The sequence below is a fragment of the Neodiprion lecontei genome, chromosome 2 (genome assembly GCF_021901455.1).
Source record: "Neodiprion lecontei isolate iyNeoLeco1 chromosome 2, iyNeoLeco1.1, whole genome shotgun sequence".
In the NCBI taxonomy this organism is placed as follows: Eukaryota; Metazoa; Arthropoda; class Insecta; order Hymenoptera; family Diprionidae; genus Neodiprion; species Neodiprion lecontei.
Genome location: NC_060261.1, coordinates 42,910,442 through 42,921,611, shown reverse-complemented (window position 1 = coordinate 42,921,611; position 11,170 = coordinate 42,910,442). Strand labels below are relative to the sequence as shown.

General features: G+C 41.4%; 3 protein-coding genes across 4 annotated transcripts; 2 read left to right on the top strand and 1 right to left on the bottom strand.

Annotated features, from left to right (window-relative positions):
• The first annotated feature begins 739 nt into the window (after positions 1-739).
• LOC107216491 lies at positions 740-2,436 on the top strand. The gene is made up of 4 exons (XM_015653687.2): positions 740-987; positions 1,126-1,264; positions 1,742-1,810; positions 2,023-2,436. Coding segments are annotated over exons 1-4 (309 nt in total). The 5' UTR covers positions 740-985; the 3' UTR covers positions 2,122-2,436.
• Positions 2,437-2,850: 414 nt separating this feature from the next.
• LOC107216492 (UPF0764 protein C16orf89 homolog) lies at positions 2,851-5,702 on the top strand. 2 transcript variants are annotated; one of them, XM_015653688.2, is made up of 7 exons: positions 2,851-3,022; positions 3,118-3,216; positions 3,299-3,448; positions 3,713-4,011; positions 4,522-4,657; positions 5,073-5,175; positions 5,236-5,702. In XM_015653688.2, the coding sequence occupies exons 1-7, from the start codon at positions 2,878-2,880 to the stop codon at positions 5,381-5,383; spliced, it is 1,080 nt and encodes a 359-aa protein (XP_015509174.2). In that variant the 5' UTR covers positions 2,851-2,877; the 3' UTR covers positions 5,384-5,702. The 2 variants fall into 2 exon arrangements, with proteins under 2 accessions (XP_015509174.2, XP_046587659.1); XM_046731703.1 differs by having other exon boundaries at positions 3,713-4,107.
• On the bottom strand, positions 5,479-11,165 carry LOC107216505 (lysosomal-associated transmembrane protein 4B). The gene is made up of 5 exons (XM_015653714.2): positions 10,951-11,165; positions 7,736-7,808; positions 7,480-7,641; positions 6,287-6,440; positions 5,479-6,133 (listed from the first exon to the last, which is right to left on the bottom strand). Exons 2-5 carry the CDS (start codon positions 7,805-7,807, stop codon positions 6,018-6,020), a joined length of 504 nt encoding a protein of 167 aa, XP_015509200.1. The 5' UTR covers position 7,808; positions 10,951-11,165; the 3' UTR covers positions 5,479-6,017.
• Positions 11,166-11,170: the final 5 nt, after the last annotated feature.

The window sequence follows — 11,170 nt, the reverse complement described above, 5'->3', positions numbered from 1 at the left end:
CGTTCCCAATTAATGGGATGATGAAGAACGTAATGAATTTGGATAGTGAAGGTTCTACTGTAGGTATAATAGCACATTCACGAAGCATCGTATTGTATCGTTAGCCAGAAAGATATACCTCATACGAATTTTCAATCGCTTCTATGACAATCGAATAGTCTATCGTTACCGATTACTTGTATAATTAACTTAATACATTTCCGTACTCTTCGATCGTGTTGATTGCTAGCAATAATTTAATCATTATTATGTACCTCAGTAAATATATGATATACGTTATATATGTAGTTTGATTTAAATCGGCTGGTATTTGTGATCATGACGATGAGTTGAACATCCTCGAAAAGACAGATAATTACAATTGTCGATGAAAAATATTTTACCACATGTAAGAATTTATTTTTCAAAAGCAACTTGAATATTTCCACATTTTCGTTGTCGTTTTTTGTTTTTTTTTTCTCCCTTGTCGTCGAAAGGCAAATAATACAAAAACGTTGCATATCTTTTTTCAAACGTTTTTCACACTCGAGAATTTTTGACGTGTTAGCGTGAAATCGTTGTATCTATTAAGATGCAAACTTTGCTTTCAGGCAAGTGCCAAAAGTTGAAACAATCGTTTCACCTACGTGACAAACCGAGAATAATGGTAGAATCAATCGGTCATACCGAAGTACGGCATAATCAGAAAAATAATTGCACAGTCTAGAGCGTAGCGTTTGAATTGATAGAATCCGTACAAGATCAACTCCTACGGGAAAAAGTTAATTTTCTTGACGTTTCCTCGATTCCCGTGATATCGCAAAATAATTCACGGCAAGATCGTCCCCTCTGTGAGACAATCATTGCTTGTGAGAAACCCCGTTCCATTAGGAGACCTTAGCAGGGCTTCCCATCGGGTATAAATATCATTGTCCCCATCCTTTCAGCACCAGTTATTCTCTCTTCCATCAACGAAACTGATCGGTGGGAAAAAAATTGCAAAATCATGTAAGTTTGCACCGTGCAGTGTTATCACTGCTGTACATATTACAACATCGAGCACCTGACCAGTGCTTCCGTAAAATCCGTCGCTCCTGCTGTTTGCAATTGGTATCGAAAAGACTTGAGACATTTTTTCCGTTCAAGGAACTCCGCGATTCTCTATCTTGCTATGGGGCTTGCACTTGTGTCATCGAATCTGCGTACAGCTTCCGCAGGCATCGCCGAGCTTCTCAACGGCGTCGACGACGCTGGTTTACAAGTGCCTCCGGCACACACCTCCGTGGTAGGTATATGAATCTTGACAATTCTCGAAAGTGTGGTATCATGGATTCGCAGGGTGGCTACAGACCGGGAACAGTCAGGGAATTTCGACTATGGGGAAAAGTCAGGGAAATGTCAGGTATTTTTACATTTTTTTTTTTAAATCGTTCTCAAACTTTAGCCGTGCTTCGTAAATTCAGTCAAGTTAACTTTAGGAAATGTCATTCGTTCATTTTTTTATTATTTGTATGAGACGAAGCAATAACGTGTGTTTCCTAGATTCAAATTTATATACTCAAGCTGCACAACTTTTGGAGCTTTTGGTCATAAAAGCTGTCCAACGTTACCTGAGTTTCGTGGGAAAACGTCGGGGAATTCTGAATTTTTTTACGGGAAAAGCGAGGGAATTCTATTTGAACATAATTGTCGCCACCCTGAATTTTAGCTTCATACGTACCCTAATCTTTAATGTGCATTTAATTCCACGATAATTTTACAGTCGAATTTGCTGAGGGAGAGTTTGGAGGACAACAGCGTCGGTAATTCTTGTCAAGTCGAATATCAAGTGGTGAGTATAAGTGAAGGCACTCGACACGCGTTATTTGTGCGTTGGTGTGCGTTGCAAATTGCGCTGCACCGCATGCGGTACGTAGATGAGGAAAGAAAGAGGTTCGATAAGTGTAATTTATGACCGCAAGACGTGCGAGCAGCTACTACCCGTGAAATATAAATCGAAACTTGGCTCGGAAGTTTTTCGACGTTTTTCTTTTCATGTTACAGACTAAGCGTGCCGTAGGTCGCTGCGTTAAGTTGGGCCGCGACATTCGAGCCTGCGTTTCCGGTACATATCTGGACCCCTTTCATCCGGAATGTATGTAATTAGCAACACGCACGTCGAAGCGTAAGTTGAAGCAGAAGACCTTTGGCACGTACTGCAAGAACCCCTGAGATCTCATGTTTACTTATCACTGATTAATTCAAGATTTATTATCATTATAAATCGTTTGTTTCTAAAAGGGTATGTGATAAATATTCTAGCGAATTTTTGTCATCTCCATTTATCCTCCGGAATTTGTATTTTCTTATGCTTGAATTAATCGTTAGTTTGTATAATTCTGACATGTATATACTTTCATTTAAATAACACACAAAAAATTTTACCAATAAAGAACATACTCAAATCCTTGCTATAAATCACCGATCGTCAACCTTCGTCACGCTCACTTGTAGAATTAAGAGAATAAAGAAAAAAAAACATCAGCTCTCGAACGGAATATATTTGACTCGTTATATGTTGAATTTAATTACCGCTCCCCTTCGGGCGACCGGCTTACTGTTTTCAAGAACCGATCTGATGCAAAAATAAGCACAAGAAGTAAGGGGAAAAAATAGCCTGACTTACCGCGCGTTTGATGAATAAAAATTTCATTTCGACGTGTCCCGCGGCGAAAAACCCACAAGTACTTTGAATCTTGAGATCAACTTTACGGCCGCCTTAGCTTGTCGTGATTTTTCTACGTTACGAGATTTAATTTATGTCTACCACCGAGCCTCGGAGCGAGCTGGCAAGCTCCTAGAATTGGACCTGCAACCCATGGTGACGCGTCGACTGGAGGGGATCGTATATAGGCGACGATGCCAGGTGCTCACCTTATCAGAACCCATAGTATCGTCGTCATGAAACTGCGGATGCTGTTACACGGCATCTCGACGCTTATCAGCGTCGTTATTATTTCCGCAAGACAAACCCACTCCAACAATGCAAGTGACCACAAGCTGGGTAAGCATTATAGTCAGTCATCACCGTCGTTTATCGTTATCGAATTCTCGATCCTACATAGTGATCCAATTGCGCAATTGATCGGACTTTTTCAGGACAAAGAATCCTGGCGCTTTACAGGGTAGTCGATTTCATGGCGCAGAGACCTCGTCAGATGAACGTCGACGCGATTTTCGGACTCACCATAGTTGAAGGCATGTAGATACGTACTCATTAAGGGAGTAGCACTCGCCAGTCAGTATTTTACCTTGAATGTGAATAAATTTTCCTTCACAGCCCACGTTGCAAGCACCCTGAACCACGTGAAACTGACGATTTTTCACCCTCGTTTTCGAGACGTCCTCATCGACATCCTGGAACTCTGCCGGCGCGCTCGTCGACAAGCCGCAACAGTAGTTTTAACGAAGACTAAGGAAACCGCGATATGTAAGCTGTATGTGCGTTAATGATAGATGAAAGTTAAAAAATAACGGAAGGTTTTGAGAAAACTCTGGAAAGAGGCAAAAGTGAGTTGATACCCACACGGAAAAAAACCCCAACTTGGGTGTAAATTCGTAATCCTAACTTTTTTTCTCATGGGAAATTAGCATTATCTATGAGTTGGGGGTACGAATTTACACCCAAGTTGGGGTTTTTTTCCGTGAGGGTAAAGCTGAGCAAACCTTCTGATATTTTCGTCCTTCGTCTCAGTGAACCAAGTACTGAATCAGCCGGAGATTTGGCAACGGCCTGTTGCATGGAGCGTCGGGTTATTGGGCCCCAGACCTCCACCGAGTGAGAACAACACGGAATCTTCCGTTCTGGAGTGTTTCTACAAGGGGACGCCGAACGAGACCGAAAGCGATCGGTGTCTCTCTCAGCTTGCTCAAGACTACAGGAGGCCCCTTTGTCAGGTGTCGGAGCCCTGCGCCGAAATGTTGACAAGAAATGACGGGCCCAGAGGGTATCCGCTTGCGCACAGGCTGCTGTACGTCGTGACAGCTGTCGCCGTGAGTTTATCTTTGATTGAAATCAGTGCAGGATTAGCAGTTTGGGATACTGATCTCTGGGGCCCGGATAAGTCTGTATTAAAAATAACAAAATATGTACGTATACTTACTATAGACTTGAAAAACTAAAATATGGAAAATAGAAACCGCATTTTCTGGCTCCAAACGTCATACTTTATGTAAGAAACCAAGTAAGGAATGAAAATCATTTAACTCTAATGGGTGACTCTGGGTGAATTTCACCCCAAACATTACACACGTTGCCTCAACTTTGCCGATGTTTTACAATATTTAAACAATAAACTTTGGTTAAGAAAATTGAGGGAGCTTTTTCTGCGATCATTAAACAATACCTAGGTATATTTTTTCGATTTTTAGAACTCATTGTTGAAACAGAATATCGATTTTCAGCCTGTGTGACCTATATGCGATTCTATTGAAGTGTGACGTATTAGGGTTTGATAAAAAATATGAAAAAAAACTGATCTTATTTTGCTTTCGCTCTTTCAGCTAAGATGCATGGAGCGCGACTCCACTCCGTTCGACAAACTTATACCTGCCTACTGCACGGCTATGTTACAGGATGCAGTCGATATGGAAGATACTAACTTTCCAGCAATGTCAAGAGACATGGTCTGCGAGCAAGGTGAGCGCTTCGTATCTTTGTGTCTAATGATCGAACAAAGCGTTCCTCTCTATGAAAATCGATTTGCCATATAATTATCGGCGTACGAGGTGGCCACACACCCAGAAGACCTGGAATTCTGAGGGGATTTTTAATTTGGTCATGAAAAAAACTGGAAACATCAATTTTCTATCATGTGAATTAGAAATAATTTTTTGAGGTACCAACGATTTAGGTTTTAGTAACTTACTAGAACTGGGAAAATGTCAAGGAAAGCCAGGTTTTAGGTTTTGGAAAACCTGGAAACGTCATGGAATTATTTCCCCGAAAATGTGTGGCCACCCTGGCGTACCTGAGCTCCAAGGTAAGTATTTCATGGAAGAAATATGAATTTTGAAATCCTCCTTCTCGTTTTTCACTTCAAATCTGGATGCAGTCATTCTCTGCGGAATGGCAGGCTATATGGAGTTTGCCAATGACCATTACGCGGCGTTGATACTGAGCTGGCCGAACGATGCGGGTTGTTTCACAAGTTTAGGGTGAGTTCAGCGCTGTTCAGACCTTGACGTAGGTATTTACTTTGATAATCAAACCCGTAGATTTGGAGAGGAAATATTTCGAAAAAGATTCAAGCGGGAAAGTGAAAGGATGGACTACGGTTGTGACAACCACGCGACGGCGTTGGCCGCAGCAAGTTTGTCTCTGCTGATCCGTCAGTTCGTTGAGACTTCAAATTTGACTGTGTAGTCAGTGGGTAAAAAAGTTTGAACCGAATTTTTGTATCTAAGAGCCGGTCGTCTCTGGTGAAACGTTGAATATCGACGAAGTTTGACACGAGGTAATAAAAATGACACAATAATTTATTCAATTAAATAATAAAAATGTTAGAAAACAGTATAATAATATTATGTGTATAATAAATTCATGTTCATTCATTCGATGCTTGTGCGGTCTGAATCGATGATAAGTGAGTGTATAAAATGTGCGATATCGGTATAGGTTTAACGTGTAACAATGACATGGGGAAAATGAACTTAAAAAAATTTAGAACGAAACTTGATGAAAATAAAAAAAAAAAAAATTCTTCGCAGCTCGCACACTTTTACCTGAGTATTTATATTATACACCAGCAAAATATCCTTACTTTGGTTACACTGAGTATAAGTGTTGGACACATTTATACTTAATAGTGCAGAATTGCATTGGGACGAGAGTGAATGAATCGGACGATGTATGTACCTATATTTTGTCATGTGTGATGCTTTGGTGAAATTTTTTGGAAGTAAAACAATTGTTCAAATAATGACTATTTTACAATTTGAACGAGATTCCTTTGCTCCCCAACGATTTCTTCGATCGTTCGCTGTCCGTGTATGCAGTCCTATGCCTTGCGGTAATTGTACGGCCTTCCATACGGCCCGATTCTCACATTGGCCTTCTCGAAACGCAATTGTTGGAAGAAACTGTATACCACCAGCCACATGTAGACGTAAACAACTGCAACGGCGACACAGTGTTTTATTATTAGATGTAAAAATCTTATAACCAGAGGAATTTCACCAGCTTTTAACGACAATCGTCGAGTTCTCGGCAACAACGGACTTCTTTTGAGTCTTTCGAAGATTTATCAATTGTTGAACGTTTACTCACCAACGGATATCAGACCGAATACTATCCAAAGAGAACCGTTGAGTACGTCGTCGTTCATAAAGAGCATCACCGACGTATATATTACGCTGATCAAAAGCGACACGGCCAGCATAATACCCAACACGACCCAGGGCAGCATCAAAAACGTATTTCGCTGTAATTGTAAAAATTGGTGAGGTTAACGTTGGGGTTTGGCCTGCTTGAAAAATGTATGAGGAAACCGATGTTGCAGGTAATAGAATAACTTCGCGGAGCGATACTTTGTCGCGCTATTTGATTGCACGTCGAGTGAATTCGATTTTCGAAGCTACCTCTATAGAATATTCTTTCATAAAGATCGTTATTTTTCCATCAATTTCCTCGTTTCTCCAAAAAATAAAAAGTCGTCGTTTAGATAAGCTATTTTAATGTTCATCCTCTTTCATTTAATACGCAAAAAACTAGAATGGCATCAATAGATGGATATAAATCACAAGGTGTTCCGAAAAAATGCAGATCCCGTCGGTGAAAATTCTTCCTAACGTATACTTTGCACAGAGAGCTTTACTGGAGTAAAAATTTCACCAGGACCGATCGACGATGTGAAAAATTGATGCGGATAAATAAGCAAGTTTCGATGAACGCCAAGGGTAAATTTATTACGACAATAATTAGTCAAGTTGACGGTATTTAGGAAGAATAATGTGTGCTTGTGTAAAGAGTTGTTACGCTCGGCGATCGTTTTCCGCGGTGGGTTAGACTGACATATTTAATCACGGTAAATCGAGCGGTTAACGAAGCGTCAAATCACGTTGTACAATTGTGGGTATCGTGTGCGAGAAAAAAAAATCCTACAACAGGTTAAGTCATCTTGCGATTATATTCGGTTATTATACTGAGAGCCACGCTGAGAAAAAGTTGCGGTTGGATAAACAAACGTGCAGCACACGAGCTCTATTTAAAAAGTACTATTCATTTTGCGGTTGGTTCTTTAAATGATCAAGTTTAACCGAGCGAACGTCACTCGCTTCTCGAAGTTAAAAATACAGTTATAGAGTCTGCAGCAAACTTTTCGATAAGATTATATTCTCTTCGTGAGAATTTTAAGATTCTTGCTTTAATACACGTTGAAATTCTTATTAGTTACGTCATTCTTTGATGCTGTCAACGACCATCCACATCCAGGGTCGCTGCCAAGCCCTCAAATATCTTACCTTGCACACTCCGATGATCAGCAGCGTTGAGATCAGGATCGTCATGCACAAATTTATCGCCAATATGATTTTGACTACCGACTGCGGCAGAAAGTCAATCACGATAGTTTTCCACTCGACTTCCGTTGTCAGCATGATTATTATGGCGATCACAGCAAGGATCTGTGGCAGAAAATCGTAGGTATTATGATTTTTCATCTTCATCACAATCCTAGACGTGATCGAAACGAAAATAAAATTATCTAGTTTCACTCACTATTCCACATATTCCGCTTATTATGGTCCCAGTCCTTAGGGAGCAGCACCGGCAGCACGTTGTGAGCTGCATCCTGGAGGAGGTTTAAAGCTCGTATGTTACTCTGGCGAATTGCGTCGCGTATATTTGTACACAAACTGGGTTAAAATAATATCGCGACCACGTGACGCAGTACAATTACGTCTCCATATATACACTTAACGACATAACAGGCATGTCATACGTATATTTCTGCAAACAATACACATCGCGATGTCATGTCTGGATTGGTATAGACTTTAGCGCTGACACAAGTTATAAAGAATGCGTTTAAAATACCGCGGTCGACTCGACTCGTCGATTCGCTCCCTTGCTTTCTCACTCTGCCTAGAATCGTGCGTCAGAAAACCGCGGTTCTTCTTTTTATTCCCCTTCCCCCTTATTCCCTTGCACTTTTCATACTTCTCCAAATCTTTATCAACCCCAAAATGACCGCGAGTGTCGTATCAACCTTGGCAGGGTTTCACGCTCGCTCGGCCAGTGGATATATATTTCTAGGCCAACTTTGTACTCCACGGGAATTGTGTGTCAGACTTTGAAATAGCACGATGCATCACGACGAAGCGCTGCTAACGATTTTAATTAAGCCGGCGCTAATCGTTCGGTCGAATTCATTCTCCGGGTTTGCGTACCAAACAGCGAAGTTAGTAATATGGGTGGATTAATATTCACGTCTATTCGTGAATGATCGGTGAAAATAGGTCGCCTAGAATGACCTTCGCTATTTTCGACCTCTCGCAGCAGGCCGCCTGATCGGCCCATTGGCGACCTTTCTTTTCGCCTGGTATAGACAATGCTGGCGTTTCCGGGCCAGATGCGAAAGGGCCGACGCGTTTCAATGTTTGTGTAATCAGCCGCAAAGCCGTCTATCAAATGCCGCGTTGAACCTTTCAACTTTTGTACAATTATTGCTTCTGCACCTCGATCATCGTGCGTTGCAGCCGCGGGGCAAGTGGAACGGAAATATTAAGCGTTGCAGCACCGGCCCGTGGTGGTTATCGTGTTTCAATTATACAACGGAGCAGGAATTCCCGCTTCTTTTTAAAACAAACCCGGTTCACGGCATACGTACACCCTGCAAGTGTGTTATTATATGTATACGTAACGCAGTTGAGTTTCGTCATCTTTGCATATTCTGCACCGAAGTGTATACAAATAATTGGTGGGAAATTATGAGAGTTTTGTTAAAACAAACGAAACGTGAAGCTTGAGAAATTTGAAAACAACGATTTACCGTTGTTGAAAAGTGGTGAAATTTGAAAGATTACGAAACGATGACTTGTTAAGTGCAGCTGAAGCTTGTCGAGCTGAATTTCTTTGGAACACTTTACTTGAAGCACCCCAGAAGAGAAAGTCTGAACTTGTTGACAGCTCAGTATTTGTACTGAAAACTCACGCGATTTTCAACAGTTTTCTACGCTTACGGTGTATTATTTTATTTCAATAAAATCCAATTCGATTTACTCGAGTTGCGTGTGTTGAACGTCCGTTTCGTAATTTCCTTGTTTCGACACATTTCCGACTTACAGACAGTCACCGAACGTACATCCGGATTCGTCCTGAGGAAACACGCGGTGAATTCCAGTTTTGATGACGAATTGATTGATCAACGAGGTTAAAGTTCGATCCGGTAAATCGGAACATTCTTTGCTTCGAAATTGTATTACGATCTTTTAGGTGCCGTAAGTGAAAAGATTGTTGGAGTATAACTTGTTACTGCAATTATATATTTTTTTAAACTATGGAACATAGAAATATTTTGTCTTTATAACGTTTCGCTCGATGGTCAAAGTTGCGGTATAATGTAAATATACCGCAATTTATAAAATGTCGTATTCTTTACTGCACAACTCGTTCGGCCGTTTACTACATTCTTACATGCATATTTATTTGTTCGTTGTAAAAATTTTGCACATCAGTGGAGTCAAATACGTTCATCTCTCTCAAATTGATTTGATAACAGGTGACGATGAGCAGCTCGAGCATGTATGACGGATTGCGTGTCATAGTTCGAATTAGGAAATATCTTTTGCCAATACCCGCGTAATCTGGGAATTTCTCAGCAACGTTGAACAGGCTCAATAACTTCGGGAAAGAAAGGAAACTGGCTCTCAGGGACGATTCGTGGTGGAGAGAACTGGTGTCACCGGTGTACATGACCGTGAACAACAAGTCGATATCGAGGCCTGATGACGCTCCTCATAAGGAAAGACTCACGGGCCTTGTTTGCCTCGTACATACGCATAGCGAAAAAGGTCAAGTGACCAAGAGCTGACAAAACTTGGGCAGACAAATGGCGTTTCAGACTCTTCAAGACTCGAAATATAAGGGCGCGTGAAATTTAGGGATAATCGTAAATCATCCGAATATTGCCGCATAAAATAAGAAGCTTTTATTTATAGAAGGTGAGTAACCACATGGCAATCATATGCGGTTAAAAATAATCTGAAACCACTTGACCGGTGCAGAGATCGAGTGCATGGCGAAAGCACACTAGGTACTCGAAATTTTTGACCGTCAAGTGCAAGCTGCTGCTGGTGTTCGAGACGCGTAGATGCAGGCGGTCTTCTTACTGTGAAACCGATGTAAAATTTTACTGGATCCAGGAGGTATCTCACGGTCCGCTTGTTTTGTGGATGATAATAAGGATTGGGCCGTTCTCACGAAACTTTCGCAGCGTTATATGAGTCAAAAGCAGCGCGGTGGACCGCCATGGTTACTTAATTCACCGTTTTTTTTTTTTGTTTTTATCATGCTATTGGCGCGTCGACGAGAGAATTTCCGCGCATAATGCGCCAAGACAATTAAGTATTGAAAACCGTGCTTGAAAGGCGTGGACAGCCGTCCGGTGGACCGCGATACCTTTTTTGATAAAAAATCCTGGGAGTTGGCTCTGGCCTGATAGCAACTCCCAGGTACGGAAAGGAAGTTACGTCAAGCCGCGTCGAACCGCGTCGAAGCATCTTTGATGCCATTTTGCACCGATCGAATCTCCGATAAGAAATCGAACGTCTGTCTACATAGAAGCCCTGTGATCGAACGATGGCGGCCTCAAAGAGAAGACGTAAAAAAAGAGACAGAGAAAACAACCGCCTTTTCAACATATCGCGAATCACAGTCCGTCCGTTGGGTAAAAAACTTCCCGATAACAGAATCAGCACGAAGGGTATACTCACGTGTGTCTCTAATTCGTTCCTTTTGTACAAAAGTTGTTTCATGTACTGCTTAATTAATGGTCACTGCTGTCGCGCGATTACTTCCCATGTACGCAAAGCGTTGACAAACAAGAAAAAAAAAACCATAGAACGGATCCCGATTTAAAATTGCGCGCAGATCGTTCGCTGTAGTCCGATCCGAAGAGAGGATGGCAAGAAACTGTGCCAAGACCACGACTCC